This window comes from Anolis sagrei, chromosome 2 (genome assembly GCF_037176765.1).
Source record: "Anolis sagrei isolate rAnoSag1 chromosome 2, rAnoSag1.mat, whole genome shotgun sequence".
NCBI classification, from domain to species: Eukaryota; Metazoa; Chordata; class Lepidosauria; order Squamata; family Dactyloidae; genus Anolis; species Anolis sagrei.
This window is the reverse complement of record NC_090022.1, coordinates 207,185,941-207,204,299: the sequence shown is the minus strand read 5'-3', so window position 1 is coordinate 207,204,299 and position 18,359 is coordinate 207,185,941. Positions and strand designations below refer to the sequence as shown.

The window sequence follows — 18,359 nt, the reverse complement described above, 5'->3', positions numbered from 1 at the left end:
ACTCATATGCAATTCATATACTATATTATTCTGTGCTTGTTACATAGAAAATCAGACCAACCTACCAACTCAAAACTACTGTATAGACTCCTTCCCTATACATAAAGAAAAGTTGGAAGGGAAAAAGAAAGTAATTTGCTTTTTAAAAAATATGTTTATCATCTATAGTAGGTAATATTACTTCTCGTTATTGAAGCCTTTCTTTTTCCACTGATCAGCCAATTATCAGTGTAGATGTAGATCTATGGAACAAGAGAAGGCTCCAATTTCAGAAGTGCTGTTGGCACCACTGTGTTCACAAGAAACTACGATATATTAATTCTAGCCAGCAGTTATGCCACCTTCACACAGCTAGTAATTGCCGGTGAAAACACACACAGCTTGCCTCTACCATTACAGTTCTAGCTGAGCAACACCCATCCAAGGTGAGAGGAGAACAGATATGAATATAAACAGGGCCAACAGATTAGAAATTGTTGCCTAGTTTCTCTGTGTTAATGTATTAAAATACATTTGGTAACAGACCACAAAATAGCTTTCAGCTTCTTCCCTCCCACCATCCTATATTTTTAGTGCACTTTCAAATAAGCCTCCTTCTGTCAAACAAGACCCATGAGTCCTCTGAAACAGATTTTGTCCTGCCTCTTCTGGCTCATATATTGGATTTGACAGCTGTTTGCTTGTTCAGTTACATAACTGATCACAGAGGTTAGCAGATTTGCTAAGCAATATGGTCCATTTCTCCAAAATAAGTACAAGCTACTCGGGTAAGGGAGACATCTTACAGTAGTAATAGAAAAGGGTGAAATTATTGCTTGTTTCCACATAAACCTTCATTGACACTGGTAGCCTTGATCCTCAGTTAATACCCAGCACAGCTGGCCACTGTAATGCATATTACCTAGGTTTTCTAAAACAGTAGGAAAAAGACTGGCTACAAATAGGAAACGATTTTGTTAGAAAAAGGAGATGGTCTTTACTATACCTTTTTTATACCAACATTATTGTTCTTGTTATGCCTTTATGTCATTTCAGTTTTCTTGGAAAAATGTGTTTGAGCTTCCCTCTGAGGCTGAGAGACTGCAACCTGTCCAAGGCCACCCAGTGCGTTACTATGATAAAGCAGGGAGTTGAATTCTAGCCTCCTGGACTCTTAGTCCATCACCCAAACCACAACACCATGTTTTCTGAGAGTGTGACAACTTGTTTTAAATGGAAAGTCTTATTGGGCAAAACGCCATAGTCATTTTACCTGTGAGTGCTATAAGCACCTCTTTGCCACCCAGTCGGTATCTATGAACTTCTCTTCTCAAGGGACAGAAAACTACTTCTCTGCCTCCAAGAATGAAGAAAATGAAGAAAGTGGGATGACTTTCCCTATTTGCAAAATATAGTTTGTTTTTTCTTGCAAGCAAGGATTTTTCAAAAAGCACCATGGATGCCCTTACTCCCAACTACAGAGGATGCCTCCATACAATTTGTCAGGAGGTTGAAGTATTTGTCACTGCAAGTCTTCTTTTTTTTTAATCCTAAATCTGAAAAAAAAATCCAAAACCCAAAATATTTCTACTCCTAGGCACTTTATATATGGGATACTCAATATATATGGCACTATAATATGGATAAAATAAAATGTTTGGAAAATATGCCTTTCAAACCATAGGGCCACCTCATCAAATCACACCAACTGCTTATGGGGGGGGGGGGTTGTCCCTCATTTAAGTTCATAAGTTCACTGTTACAGAAGACCCCAAAAAACGTAACTTGTGGATATGAAAGTTTTAACAATTGGAAAAAACGGAAGAACTATATTGTGAGAATCTACACTTCTTTAGGACATTTTAAAAGATTCTTGAAAAAATGAACAAAAAGAGAAGGCATTTTTTTTCCACAGTGAACTTAGAAGAGGCAGAGGAGGTGGCATTTACACCTTTCCCACTGGGCATTTTCAGGAGGCAGCAATAGCATAAGCAGCTAGAATAAGACAATCTGGAAGATACCTTCCAAATACTAGATTTTGAGAAGCAGCATATCAAAAATTCTTTCCCTATATCCATAACAGGAGGAGAAATAGCCATCAATTGATGCAATGTCAAAATCACTCTGATAGATCCAACAAAGGGTCCATCTGGTCTGACATTCTGTTTCTGATGAAGGGCAACAGAAGGCACCAAAGGGAGTGAAAAAGCAGTAACTGCCTTCAGCATTTTGGAGCTACCTCTGCTGTCCACAGATGTACCACTTAGATGTCACAGCTAATAAAAAAGGCATTAAGACCCAGTGCACGTGATTCTAGCCAATCATTTTAAAGCTATAATCATTACATTTCTAAACTGCAGAAACTAATTTATATATAAAAGATGTTTCTGTACTACTCATCAATCACTTTGATCATACAACCCTGAGTTCAAGTTTATAAAAGATGTTCCACTCCAACAAAAATTAAGAGGAGTCCATGGAATTTCTAAGTCAAATAACACCGCTAACAATGGAACTTCTAGATGAATTATTTAACAACAAAGGTATAAAATCCAGATGCATTTTATTGAAATAGTATGCATGATGCAAAGTGAGCGAAACCTCCTCAAAATCCCTTGCATATCCAAGGCTATTGCCTGTTTCAAAAAACATACTTTAATTGAATGTACTGTATAAGCTAAAAACCAGTTTCAGTTCATACTCTAGAAAAGCTGCACTTTTAAGAGTTCTATTTTGAATACAGGGCTGGTTCTTCCAAAAAAAATGAGGGTGGGGTGGGGTCAGATCCTGGGATATTACTCTGAAGAAAAGTAAATATTACTTTGAAGAAAAGACATGGAAAAGAGGAATGTTCAGGATGATATGGTGGCATAATCTGTTCTTCTTCTTGTTGTTTTATTTATTTGGATAAGAATTATGCCTCCCACACCAATCTGACCTAACTAAAGTTGTGTTCATTCACTACTAAAGAGTGAAATAAGGCCGCATGAGAATGCAGCCCCTATGAATTACTAGTTTGGTCCAGTGGGTGGGGGGCCCTGAAGAAAGGCACTTATTACTAATTCAGTTCAAACAGGAAGAGCATCAGAGAAGATCTATAATTACTAGGAATAAAGACTGGACCATTTTCACCTTGAATAAAGTTGTAGGATTTTCAATTTAGGAAGGGATTACGGGAGTACCGTAAATTCCTGATATTGAAATTTCTACTATGTATTTGCACCTAGGGTTTTTTTTAAATTTAGTGCTTTAAGGTTTGCATTTGACCTTGAAATACTGGCAAAACTGTATAATCAATTTCTGCACCGGTGCCTCATTGAGTGCAGGGAAATTTGGGATGTTGGATTTGTGTTCACTTTAGTACATTAACTGTAGCAGTGTTTTTTAGTTGGTGTTTTGTTTTAAAGAAAATTCCCTTAAATTGTACTCATGTTTATACTATTCATTTATAATTGATCCCACAAAACCCAGGGAAGAGGCATGTAAACATACACCCACCCTTTTGCTTCACACTATGAGAACATCAGAACCATTAAGCTGTTCCTTCTGACCTTTCAAGCTACCACAGCAATTCCAATAACCACCCACTTAATCCTGTAACACACATTTTCAGTGTCCACTATTTCCTCATCGTTGTTGACAATTCCCCTCCAAGCTATTTCAGGAGCAATTTCAGGCAAATTTGTTTTTCCATGAGCCAGCAATAAAAGGTAAGTCTCTCACACACAGCCTGGAACTGAAACAGAATGGTTTTCTATGCACTTCTTGCAAAAGTCAAGGCTCAACTGGTTTGCTTTCTGTCCCTTTTTAGCACAATACTCAGCATTTACTATTAAATAATGCCGGCTTCAACTATGCTACAAAATGCTGTTCTAATTATATAAGTCACCATGATATCTGCATGCATTGATTATTTCTATGGGGGCCATTCCACACACTCCAATGCAACACCCCAAGAAACAGTTTATATACTGATGTAATATTTATATACTGATGCAATATATATCCTCATTTCTAATATGTACCCCCCCCCCAATATAAACTTCACTAAAAATGGGCTGTGTCTTAGAATTGTGTGTGTGTGTGTGTGTGTGTGTATAGGCTGTGAACATATCTGTTTGGACTGAAACATCGGGATTGTGGTGCAGCTGGCTGGGTGTCAGCTGCATTAAGATCACTCTGACCAAAAGGTCATGAGTTCGAAGCCAGCCCGGGCTGGAGTGGGTGTCCAGCCATTGTGTAGCCCGTTGTCGACCTTTGCAACCCGAAAGACAGTTGCATATGTCAAGTAGGAAAATAAGGTACCACCTTGTGTGGGAGGCTAAATTTAACTAATTTATGAGGCCATAAAGAAAAAAGACTCCGGGGAATGTGGAATGCGGAAGAACTTCATCGGTGTCGTTGATGGACGATGAAAAGCAGCAGCTCCCCTGGCGGCCAGAAAAAAGTTAAATAGCCTCCGTGTATTTGTCTGTTAAATGTTGTTTGTCAAACTGGCATTGAATGTTTGCCATATATGTGTTTACTGTAATCCGCCCTGAGTCCCCTGCGGGGTGAGAAGGGCGGAATATAAGAACTGTAAATAACAAATAAATAAATAAACTAATTCGGAAAATTCAGTGATTCATTTGCTAAATCCTCGAAATCAGGATGGGTTGGGGCGGGGGGAGTGGGAAGGCTGGCCGAAACAAATCAACAGGAGATGGATCTTTCAGCTACTGGAGATGATGGGATTAACTGCACATTACTTGAGGCAATGTCTCTTCTTTCTTTCCCCAGCAATGTCCATCATTTCTTCTGGAAAACTTCCCTAGGCCCCTCCTCTAGAGAGGGCCCTACTGGGAAGCCGCTTTCCCAGCAGCACTTGTGTGAGGCAAGCATTGAAAAGCCTCTGAGCGCCTCCCGGGGCATGATGGGAATTGAAGTCTTTCACTCGCTCTGTTTCTCAGCCAATAAAAGGCCTGGTTATGTCCATGCTCTGATTGGCTGAGAATGGACACAACCAGCGACTAAAATTCCCAGAATTGTGTTAGCTTCAATTCTGCTTCTAAGCCCAGTTCAAGGTGATGATTTTGACATGCAAAGCATTAAATGGCCTGGGGCCAGAATATGTGGAAGAAAGCCCCCTCTCTCATAAAGTGCCTGGAAATCCTCAGTGGAGACCTCATTGGATGTTCTACTACACAGAGAAGCTATATCAGGGTGTACATCAAAGCAGGGATTTCTCTGGAAGAGCACCACATCTGTGGATCTCTCTCCCAAGGGATGATCAGGCTGGTTTCATCCAATATCTTGATTTCCCAGAAGGCAACCAACACTACAAAAAAAAAAACTTCAAATGTTTGATCCATAAAACAAACAGATAGCAATTCTGTTTTCCAATACTGCTTTTAAGAAGCTGTGTTGCTGTTTTTGAAAAATGCTTGCACTTGTCTTTATTTGCTGTAGATCATCTTAAGATAATATTTAAATATACTTAAATATTGAAAATTATATTATGTAGCCACTTCACTACATCAACAGGTCTATCTCTACAGCTCTAGTCCATTCTTTTTATTAAAAAAAAAAGACAAAGAAATCCTTAGGATGTCCTCGAAGCTTTAAAAGTTATAGATCTGTTTCTGGACTATGTCCAGAAACAGCCTGGAGCTAATCAACTTGATCCTCTTGAGCCAGTATCAATAAGAAGAAAGCTAGTGTAACATAATAAAGGGATCAAGAAGTAATCCAGGCTGACAAAAGCCAAATAGCAAGTCAATTTGCTCTCACAGCACAAGTTTTATCAATCCTGCACTTGGTGTTTTGTCTAAGAATGCTTTAGAACTTCTGCAGTATCACTACCCACAGTCCAGTCACCAGTTGTACAGGCTGAGCATCCCTTAATCCAGAATTCCAAAATCCTCTAAAACCACACTCATTTTAAATAAATACTGCTAGGTTCAAAGTGCATATGACAGCCAGCTCTTCCCAAGCTACTCAAATGATGGTGTTTTAACAGAAGCCATAAAGAAAGAATTAGCAACACAAATTCACAACTCGTTCTATGGAATTTAGTTATGATTTCTCCTAGCAACAGCGACAGTCTTCACAAGAGCCCAGAAGGGCTGAAATTAGAAACTGCAAATTTAAGATAATTCCCTAACTGCAGAAGATGCAATTGAATTTTTTTAAAGTAGGTTGAATAAATGGCATATCAGTGCCTCTATGGTTTTTCTGAAGTGCTCAGCCCTGCTAGAAAGGACAGCTTTAAATACTTTAATTGAAAGCACCTTCTCAGTTCAGATGCTTAGGATTCAAACATATTCAAATAATCATATCAACAGATTCATATTATCTCTCTTATGCACACAAATATTCGTATTACCGAGTCAAACCAAAAAATGGAGTAAAGGAGGAAAAAGAGAGCAAACCCTCCTATCATTCCAAGAAAAACAATTTAAGAAGCACAGAAAGTCATCGTGTGTATGATGAGTATTGCTCCTCAAAAGCTGAAAACAGAGGACATACTCTGAACTAGAGTACATTCACAGTGGTAACTATGGACAAGGAGAAGTGTAAGCCTCAGTTTGGCTGTTACACTGATCTCTAAGCTGGAGTTGTTCCAAGCCCCTCCAGATATTTTTAGGCTCCCCACTCCTTGTCCAGTGTACCCAAGAGGGAAGGCACTAAGGGAGATATAGTTCAAAAACATCTGAAGAATCATAATTGGTTATTCATACTCTAAACACTGCAAAAACTGAAACCAGACTTCAAATCTATGCTAAAAGCATACAGCAAAAACCACATATCTAGTTGTGGCAAAAGCCAAAGACATAGGCATTCACAGAATCAAGATAAAAACACAGCTCCTACTGGAGTTATGCTGCACCCAAGCTTTTTAAGGGGAGTGGCAACAACACCAAGATCCAAAATTTCTCCCAGTCAGAGGAATGTGGTAGATTTTTCAGAAATTTTCCTGATGCTATATTTTACATAAATAACAGCTTACCTGTGGGGAACTGTCCACACTGTACACATATGTATTACATTTCCCCATTGCTGTTTCAGCTGTAGTACTGCAATCAATCATTTAGTGACACAGAATGATCAGCTAGTCATACTGAATTAGATTTTTCTTAACTTGAAATAAAAGTCAACACATATTACAGCAAATAAGCAAGTGAGTGAACCTGACAGTTTTACTCCAGAAGAAAAGAAAGCAAAAGATATCATATATATGCCTTGGACTGCGAGAAGATCCAACCAGTCCATCCTCCAGGAAATAAAGCCCGACTGCTCATTGGAGGGAAGGATACTAGAGACAAAGTTGAAATACTTTGGCCACATCATGAGGAGACAGGAAAGCCTAGAGAAGACAATTATGCTGGGGAAAGTGGAAGGCAAAAGGAAGAGGGGCCAACCAAGGGCAAGATGGATGGATGGCATCCTTGAAGTGACTGGACTGACCTTGAAGGAGCTGGGGGTGGTGACGGCCGACAGGGAGCTCTGGCGTGGGCTGGTCCATGAGGTCACGAAGAGTCGGAGACAACTGAACGAATGAACAACAACAAAAACAGCACTCTTGGCATGCATAATAAAAAGGTGGGTTTTTCCAAGTGTGGTCATTTCTGTTAAATATATGGGAGTCATATGCTCTATTATTACAAATAGTTTCCCCAAAATAATTTCTACATAAAGCTTCAAATGGTTTGAATATGTTTTAATTTTATGTGTTGTATCAGATATTGTTATTTACAGTACTGGAAAAAATATCCAGTTCTACTTTTACTGGAAAACACACACTCCTGGCCCCAAGAAGAGGTCCTGAACAGCCCATTTTATTTAGTTCTTTTAAGAAGATAACTGCCTTCCTAGATACACCCATGCCACACTCCAAGATTGTTTTCAGGCAGTCAGACCTCAGTGTTTCTTAAAGAATAGGGTTTACTTCAACATCATCTGAACTCAAAGATCTAGCATTATTAAGGGTCAGTCTTGGAGACATCTAAAGTTATAAAACTTCAGAGGGTGAGCACAGTAGTTTGCTGTTGATGTGATGCTCTTGTGTGGCTTCAAGTTGTTTCTGATATATTGAGATCCTAAGGTGAACCTATCATGGATTTTCTTGGGCTAAGTGCATGAATCACCCAAGATAACCCAGTGGGTTTCCATGTAATTCTGGTATCCAGAATCATAGTCCAAGGTTCAGACTACTACACCATGTTGGCTTTTGCTCATAACCATAATCTTTTCTTCACAAAGCATGAGAGTTTCTATCCAGGATTGACCTCTTACTCCTTTCACCTATGTTGCTTCCCAAATCAACTGCTTGATATTATACTTGTTGTACCATGTCTCAGGATGCTGAGAAAAAAGGGGGACCTTTGACATTACTTTACAAAAACATCAAGCTGGTACACTCGCATTAGAAGCTCCAAACTATCTTACAACAGCCACCACAATTCCCTTTTGGCCCAGGATGTAGCCACATCAGCAATTCTTCTCATCTGATCTAGATATTCCAAAGAAAAGTCTAGGCTAGTATTTTCCACATTGCTGACATATTACTAGAGGGAGATAGCTATATCTAAAGGGAACAAACATGGCTTGAAACATTCACCTTTAAACTTTGTTCACAGAAATGTGCTTGGATTACAACTAGGGCAGTCTTATTAGCATCCTTTGGAAGACAAGCTGACGAGGATGGTGTTTCTCCCAAGAGGCAAACCCTTTAATCCACTAGCTTCCAGCAAAAGACATAAGCCCTATCTGTGAAATGCAATACTTCTGTCACTAAATGTAATGTATGGAGGCCTAATGCTTCTTTATGCACCTGATGTACATGATTGATGGCTTCTAGAAGCCAATTATATGAAGCTGTATCATGTGGAACTACAACCTGTATTGAAAGCTCCCACTGCTTTGTTGTTTCAGCCCCTTCCACCCCCCTGCAGTTGTTCACCACCACAGACCAATGAAGTTTCAGAATTGTGTTCCATGCAGAAAAAACCAATTACACAAGTCTGGATTGATCACCTCTCATTTATTTCACAATGCATTCAAAAAGAGAGTGTATCTCTTGTTCAACAAATTTGTTAAACCCATCCATGTTGCAACTAGGCTTCTCAGAAAAACCATGAGCCATCTGCACAATGTATGAACCCTCTTGACAGTATCCTCAAGAGTTATGTGCTGCTTGGGGAAAGCGGCATTTACTTAAGCTTTTGTGGCAGGGTGGAGGTCCTAGAAAACATTTTGGTCTACAATTTCTGTAAGCCCAACCCTCACTGGGGATTGTGGGAGCTATAGTCCAAGCATTTGAAGGAGTAAGCATGCCCCATTCCTGGCAAGAATGCCAAACTGTGTTGTAAACTGTGTATGATTGCAGCTGGTTTATCTCAAAGCGGTAGTTTGTTAGCAGTATTTGTTATACTGAGAATCATGCACTGTTTTTAAAGATGGCAGTTCTGGCAGACTGCTTAGAAGTATTTGTAATAAAATCTACCAAGCAGAACATTTTTCATATAACATTCCAGGCACAGCAACAAGCTACAAGGAAAATTGCAACCTACCAGACAACTGCTGAAATTAAGCCAGTGCCCATGTTGGTTGGGGGATTATGCAAGTCAAAATCCAAATAGTAAGATATTATTTAGACACCAATATTACCCAACATAAACACTGCATGTTTAACTATGGAAGAATGCTTAACAGATAAATTAACCATTCAATAGTGTTTAATAGTTTTACTATTATTACTGATTTAAGATGCATTCTGTTTTTCCTTTTTTGTGAATTGCCTCAGTTTTCACACAAGGAGAAAGAACATATTATTATTATTATTATTATTATTATTATTATTATTATTATTCCTAGACGTAAAATGCTAACAAAAAAAACCCCACATGCAGTTTCAAGCATTTAATCAATGCACCTGAAATCAACCACACTTCTGAAGTCAGTCAAAGCTACAATTAAAATTAGGCGAATGACTAAGAAACTTGGTAGGGAGATCCAGGAAATCTATAGTTTGACCTGCAAAACCAGCAGTTTTTGTCAGACTGTCTCTGCATTTTTAAATTATGACTCTATGGGAAGGAAATCCACAAGTTCACCTGTTGGGCAAGGGGTTGTGAAACAGCATTCTATATACAGTGGGTACTTGGTATTTGCTGGGATTTGTATCCAGGACCTCCTTATGAAACAAAATCAATGGATGGTTGCATCCTATTATACGCAGTGGTGTAGTAAAATGCATCCCTTATATAAAACAGCAAAAATCAAGTTTAAAAAATGTTTCAGGTGCAGAGAATATTTTCCAACGGCAGATGGTTGAATACATGTATACATAATCCGCAGATATGGTAAACCAAATTACTAGCTAAACTGGTTTTCAAGGTATCATTTTTAAAATAAAATCTTGTTTTAATTTTTCTTGAAGCTTGCCTTTAAAACCAGCATTTATTTCACCAAATAACTGAAAATGCATCATCCTTAGATCATGTGCACCTCCCAATTCACACAACCGAGTATGCAAGGGGATAGAATCCGGCATTCATCCAATGATTGCTTTACTTGCATTGCCAGTTTGCTTGTAACACAGCCACATTTATGATTCCACCACCAGTATGCCAGATAACAGAGAATGGCAAAAAGTGTTCTCAAGGCACCAGCATCCCAGATTAGAGGATCCCATTGTGTCCAAAAAATCCAGACATTTCAGCATCTTCCACTGAAAGACACAGCACTTTAGAAAACCTGCTCTAAAAATAATTTGAAAAAAACAACTCCCTAGCTCCAAGAAACTTGCAATCTAAATCTGACAAAGAAGTAGGAAGTTAAAATTGGCAATGAAGTCCCAACCACCAATCCATCCCATTTCATCATCTTGGCTAATAAAGATTAAAGCAAGACAGGTGGAAAGGAAACATACAGCTCAACAGATAACCCTAATTCATCCCCAAAAAAATCAATTCAAAAAATCATGGCCTAAGACTGGATAAAAACCTTTCCCATCACCCAACAAGCACAAACTTCAGCTAGCTTGATGATGAGTTGTGGAGAACTCAAATGTAGGCCCAGAAGGTAGCATTTTGGCTGGTCCTCATAAAGGATTTGCTTGTTTATCAGGACCCCTTGAATTCGTTTTCTACCCCAAACAATTTCTTGTTGTTATTCTTTGTCTTCACATCATTTCCAACCTATAGCAAATGTAAGACCAATTTGTCACAGACTTTCTTGGCAATATTTGTTCAGAAAAAGTTTGCCTTTGTCTTCCTCTGAGTCTGAAAGAGTGCAACTTGCCCGAAGTCACCATGTGGGTTTTTATGGCTGGGATTCAAATCACGAATTATAAACTTTTTTCTGCTAGCTGTTGAATAGAATTGATGTTTCATTTTGGTAAAGTTCCTTTATTATGGTGGGCCTTCAAGCTAGTTCTGAGCTATGACAACCCTAAGGTAGAACCTATCACAGGCAAGATTTGTTTAGAAGAGGTTTGCCGTGACCTCCTTTTGAAGCTGAGAAATGTGATTTGTTTAAGGTTGCCCAGTGGGTTCCATTGCTGGGTAGGAGTTCAAACCCTGGTCTCCAGACCCCAAACAATGTCACCTCATTATGACTCTTGATGGGATTTGCAGCTTCATGAGGCCCAGGACCTGTCTGGTTAAACAGTTTAAAGGTCCCTCCCTCAAACTACAAACCCCAAGATTCTGCAGGAGGCAGAAACTGGATTTAAAGTGGATCCATGCTCTGTAATAAGGTCCTTTGAGAGATCTAGAAGGCAAACAATATCACCAAATACTCCAAGGGTACCTCTACACCATACTATTAATGCAGTTTGGCACCACTTTACCCACTATGGCTCAATGCTATAGAATCATGGGAGTCGTCGTTTGGTGAAGTGCCAGCACTATTTGGAAAAGAAGGCTAAAGCATACTAGAAAGAATTGGAGTTTTTTATTTATAATAACTTTCTTCATTACAGTTTTTGTCCCTTAGGTAAAGGTAAAGGCTTCACCTTGACATTTCTAGTTATGTCCAACTCTGGGGGGTGATGCTCACCTCCATTTCTAAGCCGAAGAGTCAGCGTTGTCCGTAGACACCTCCTAGATCATGTGGCCAGCATGACTGCATGGAACATCGTTACCTTCCCAAAGAAGTGGTACTTATTGATCTACTCACATTTGGATGTTTTTGAACTGCTAGGTTGGCAGAAGCTGGGGCTAACAGCAGGACTAACAGCTTACCCCGCTCCCCGGATTTGAAATGCGGACCTTTTAGTCAGCAAGTTCAGCAGCTCAGTAATTTAACCCACTGCACCACACAAACACAAACAAATATTAAAATACATTGAAATTGATAAAATACTCTAGAATGGACTCTCCTCATTGGGGTTTTCTCTTCATTGGGAGCCCCCCTCCCAGTATCGAATGGCTGGATTCCAGTAAAACTACAACTCCCATGACTTTATAGTATTGTGTCCTTAAACACAAAAAAAATATTAAAATACATTAAATATGCTAGAATGGTAAACATCAAACATCCGGGCATCCCCTGGGCAACATCCTTGCAGACGGCCAATTCTCTCACACCAGAAGGGACTTGCAGTTTCTCAAATCACTTGTGACACACACAAAAAATCTGGCCCTTATGGTTCTATAACTGGAATTCCCATTTTCAGTGTTGTTCTCTATTTACTGTCCTGATGTTAAAGTTTTTTCAAATACTGGTAGCCAGATTTTATTCATTTTCATGGTTTCCTCCCTTCTGTTGAAATTGTCCACATGCTTGTGAATTTCAATGGCTTCTCTGTGTAGTCTGACATGGCGTTGTTAGAGTGGTCCAGCGTTTCTGTGTTCTCAAATAGTAGGCTGTGTACCACCCTGGACCATTCACAGATATATAAACCTCCCTTGCTTAGCTTCCAGTATAGCTCACAGCCTCTGAGGATGCCTGCCACAGATGTGGGCGAAATGTCAGGAGAGACTGCTTCTTGAACATGACCATATCGCCCGGAAAACTCACAGCAATCCAGTGATTCCAGCCATTAAAGCCTTCAACAACACAATCTATATAAATAAAAATGTAATGTTCATTTGTAAGATTAATATAACTCCAAAACCACTAGACGAACTGACACCAATTCAGACATAATACACCTATCAGGCCAACAAGTGACCAGCACTCATAAAACACTGAAAAACACAGTGGTAGGGACTTAAAAATCCAAAAAAAACCCCAAAAAATACATTACAACACATGCACAAACACACATATATATATGCAAACACACATATGTCATGGGTGCAAATCTGGGGAGCGGCAGCTTCTGCCAACCTAGCAGTTCAAAAACATGCAAATGTGAGATCAATAAGTACCGCTCTGATGGGAAGGTAGCGCCATTCCATGCAGTCATGCCAGCCACATGACCTTGGAGGTGTCTACAGACAACTCCGGCTCTTCGGCTTAGAAATGGAAATGAGCACCACCCACCAGAGTCGGACACGACTGGACTTAATGTCAGGGGAAAACCTTTACCTTTCCCCTACACAAATATATACACACACAAAATACATATGCACAGACTGGGCCACAGCAACGTGTGGCAGGGGACAGCTAGTAAATAAATAAATTCATGCATCTTGAATGATGTTTTTACTGGGTTGTTGTAGGTTTTTCGGACTATATGGCCATGTTCTAGAAGCATTCTCTCCTGACATTTCGCCTGCATCTATGGCAAGCATCCTCAGAGGTTGTGAAATGTTTTTACTGTTTTAATACTTTTATATTTGTACTAGCTGCACCTGCCATGCGTTGCTGTGGCCAACCTACCCTCCCTCTTTCTCTCCTTCCTTCCCTCTTTCCTTCCTCCTCTTTTTCTTTCCCTTCATCTTTCTTCCTTCTCTGTTTCTTTCCTCCCTTTCTTTGCTCTTTGGTTCCACCCTTCCTTGTCTCCTTCCTTCCCTCCCTCTTTCATTCCTTCTCTCCTTTCTTCCCTTTCTCTTTCCTTCCTTCTTTCACTTTATTTCCTTTTCTCCTTCCTTCTCTACCTTCCTTTCTTGCCTTCCTTCTCTCCTTTCCTTCTTCTTTCCCTCTTTCTCTCCTTCCTTCCCCCTTTCTGTGTATATGTGTTTTGTGTGTGTACATATGCATATATGTATGTGTATATTTGTGTATATGTGTATATATGTGTGTTTGTGTATATATGTGGTTTTGCGCATATGTTGTAATGTATTTTTTATTTTTTTGGCTTTTTAAGCCTCTTCTGCTGTGTTTTTCAGTTTTTTTATGAGTGATGGTCACTCATTGGCCTAAGGCAGCGTTTCTCAACCTGGGGGTCGGGACCCCTGGGGGGGGGGGTCACGAGGGATTGTCCGAGGAGTCGCCAAAGACCCATCGGAAAGGTGGAAGGTGAACTACATCTCCCCTAAATCACTGTCAATTCATCCCAAATCACTCCAATAAGTTCTGTTGGTGACGGGGGTTCTGTGTTGGAAGTTTGGCCCACTTCTATCATTGGTGGGGTCAAGGGACTATAGGTGAACTATAAAACCCAGCAACTACAACTCCCAAATGCAAAGTTCTATTTTCCCCAAACTCCACCAGTGTTCACATTTGGGCGTATTGAGTATTCGTGTCAAGTTTGGTCCAGATCTATGATTGTTTGAGTCCACAATGCTCTCTGGATGTAGGTGAACTACAACTCCAAAACTCAAGGTCAATGTCCACCAACACTTTCAATATTTTATGTTGGTCATGGGAGTTCTGTGTGCCAAGTTTGGTTCAATTCCATCGTTGGTAGAGTTCTGAATGCTCTTTAATTGAAGGTGAACTATAAATCCCAGCAACTACAACTGCCAAATGACAAAATCAATCCCCCCACCGCACCCCACCAGTATTCAAATGTGGGCGTATCGGGTATTTGTGCCAAATTTGGTCCACTGAATTAAAATACATCTTACATATTACTTATTTACATTATGATTCCTAGCAGTAGGAAAATTGCAGTTATGAAGTAGCAATAAAAATAATTTCATGGTTGGGAGTCAGCACAACATATAGAACTGTATTAAGGGGTCGTGGCATCAGAAAGGTTGAGAACCACTGGCCTAAGGTGTCTTGTGTCCAAATTTGGTGTCAAGTCGTCCAGTGGTTTTTGAGTTATGTTAATCCCACAAATGAACATTACCTTTTTATTTATATAGGTATTTTAAGTTGCATAGCAATCGTTTTAATTGTGAACCGCTTGGAGTCTCCGTATGGGGAGAGAAAAAGCGGGATTTAAATAAACATAATAACAATAATAATAGCAACAACAACCTCGGCCCTTCAGGTGTTTTGGACTTGAACTCCCACAATTCTGTGTATATGTGTTTTGTGTGTGTATATATTTGTGTATATGTGTATATATGTGTGTTTGTATAAATGTGATTTTGTGTTGTCCAAAACACCTGGAGGGCCGAGGTTTGCCAATGCCTGGCGTAGATCCCCCCCCCCCCCCCCAGAAGGCAAGGAACATCCCAAGATGGTCCAAGAAGCAACGGGGGAAGGGGGCGCCTCTTGCCCCTCCCTTCCCAGAGGAAAGCCCCCTCCTCCTCCCCCCTCCCTCCTGAAGCGCGCGCGCCCCCACCTTGTCGGCCAGGCTCCTCGGGAGCTGCAGCTCGGGGCTGGGCGTGAGGTCCCCCCCGGCCTCCTCGCTGCTGGAGGCGGCCAGCGGGTGCGGCATGTCCCGCAGCGACCTGGGTCCCGAGGAAGGCAGCGCCTTGGGAGTCCCCGCCCCGCCGCCCCCGGCTGCAGACATCGCGGGGAGGCGGAGCGGACGCGGGGCCCAAGCTTCCCCGAGGCCGAGCTGGGCAGCAGGAGGCAGGCAACGACTCCCAGAGGCAGGCGGGCGGGCGGAGAGCGAGAGCGCCTTGCCAAACACAGAGAGAGGGGGAGAGAGAGAGAGAGAGAAGGAAAGGCCCGCCCGCCTGACAGGAAAGCTGCTCGAGACAACGTAGCAGCGCTTTCACCCGGAGAGAGTACTGCGGCGGGGCCCCGCCCACTCTGGCTATCGCGGGCGCCTATAGGCCGAGGGGGCTGTGATTGACACACGCTCTCTCGCGTCGCCCCACCCCCTTCCTTGGCCCTCTGGGTTGAATTTGTAGTCTCTTAATGGAAGATGTCCGTTAAAAGGGGAGGGGGGAGGAGGGAGGAGTGGAAACACTCCCATCACCACAACAACAACACCTTTTTCTCTCCCTTCCTCCTTCCCACACACACACAGTCACGCCCCGTTTACCATGACGTGTGTCTTTCTGCCTGCGTTGGTCCCTTCAAGCTGCCTGACCACTCTTGAATGGTCCCCTCTTGTGAGGGAAATGAAAAAGGTTTCTGAGGGAAACTCGAAGATATGTTTCGTTAAAACAACAGCAACCCCTTCTTCCCCTGCTCATCTACACACGCATTTGCTAAAGACACTCCTTGTTGCTACGAATTGTCCCTGTTGTGAGGAAGATTAAGGTTTTTGAGGCATTTCTGAGGAATATCTCCAATTAAAATAACAGCAACACTTTCCCCCCTCAACTACTCACACAAGGCACACCCCATTTGCCAAAGACACTGTTTACTTGTGTGTGTCTACTTCTGGGGAAGAAGCCATGAATTGCACCAGTTGTGAGGGAAATAAAGATTTCTGAGGGTCCTTCCACACAGATCTCTATCCCAGAATATCAAGGCAGAAAATCCCACAATATCTGCTTTGGGCTGGGTTATCTGAGGGCCCTTCCATACAGCCCAGTATCCCAGGATATCAAGGCAGAAAATCCCACAATATCTGCTTTGAACTGGTTTATCTAAGGGCCCTTCCATACAGCCCAGTATCCCAGGATATCAAGGCAAAAAATCCTCGTGGGCCATTCAGTACAACCCCCTGCCAAGAAGCAGGAACATCACATTCAAAGCACCCCTGACAGATGGCCACCCAGCCTCTGCTTAAAACCTCCAAAGGAGGAGTCTCCACCACACTTCGTGGCAGATAGTTCCACTGCTAAACAGCTCTTACAGTCAGGAAGTTCTTCCTCATGTTCAGGTGGAATTTCCTTTCCTGTAGTTTGAAGCCATTGCTCCATGTCCTAGGACCCTTCCACACAGCCCTATATCCCAGAATATCAAGGCAGAAAATCCCACAATATCTGTTTTGAACTGGGTTATCTGAATCTACACTCTGGCCCCTTCCACACAGCTGAATAAAATCCCACATACGGTAGTGTTATACGGCAGTGTGGACTCAGATAACCCAGTTCAAAGCAGATATTGTGGGGTTTTCTGCCTTGATATTCTGGGTTATATGGATGTGTGGAAGGGCCCTCTGATAATGTAGGATTTTGTGCCTTGATATTCTGGAATATAGGGCTGTGTGAAAGGGACCCTAGTCGCCAGGGCAGCAGAAGTTTTGTATATTTTAAGTTGTATTGTAATGCTTTTAACAGTGAGCTGCTTTGAGTCTCCATAAGATAAAAAGTGGGATATAAATAAACATAATAAACAATAAATAGTTATGTATTATGTTTGTAACAAAATATACAACTATTAATTATGTCACAAAAAACAATTATTCCCTAAATATTAGAAGGTGCCTCTATATCTGCCACTTAGCATCAACATAAGTCTCAGCTTGCTGTATGCATAACTGCAAAATCCATCAGTCAATGGCTGCCCCAAAAATATTTTAAATGCATACAGGCTTATATATACATGCATGTGCATATGTTTATTCTTACTGGTTAAATCACTCTCTCCCCCTTTACATACACATCTAATTCATCAGAACAGAGAATATCCAGCACCTTTCCTATCTGTTGATAATGCATAATTTCCATCAGATCATAGCAAAATCTCTAGGAGTGCATATACACTGCATAGTTAATGCAGTTTGACACCATTTTAACTACCATAGCTCAATGCTATGAACTCCTAGAATTTGTAGTTTGGTGAAGCATCAATACTCTGGCAGCAAACATTTGTAAAACTACAACTCTCATGATTCCATAGCATGGTGCCACGGCAGTTAAAGTGATGTCAAATTTCATTGATTTTAATGGGCAGATACAGCCAATGATCCACCAACTGTAATTTAGTTCTCACTGTAAAATAAGCAGCTCCGTGTGTGTGTGTTTCGGTTTGCTAATCTTTTCTGTCAGTCATTTGATTAAAATTATCTTTTCTGGGGTTTGCTCCAATACATGATGGTCTGATCTTCAAGTCTGATGCTAACTGCTTCAGAAAAAGAACCTCTGTTTACTTGACTGCAAATACCAAGAAACAGTTAACAGTATGCTCTGGGATTTTCATGCAAATTAACATCTGATGAAGGTTTTTGGAAATGATAGGCCAATCTTTGTGTTGCCAAGGTCTTGCCT

The 18,359-nt window shown here is 41.0% G+C and overlaps 1 protein-coding gene across 1 annotated transcript in view; it reads right to left on the bottom strand.

Moving 5' to 3' along the window:
* Window positions 1-16,000, bottom strand: part of SNX30 (sorting nexin family member 30) — a 35,225-nt gene extending 19,225 nt beyond the window's left edge. Inside the window, exon 1 of the mRNA XM_060762487.2 lies at window positions 15,590-16,000. Coding sequence (XP_060618470.2) covers window positions 15,590-15,760 — 171 coding nt within the window. The 5' untranslated portion in view covers window positions 15,761-16,000. The remainder of the gene's footprint in view (window positions 1-15,589) is intronic.
* Window positions 16,001-18,359: the final 2,359 nt, after the last annotated feature.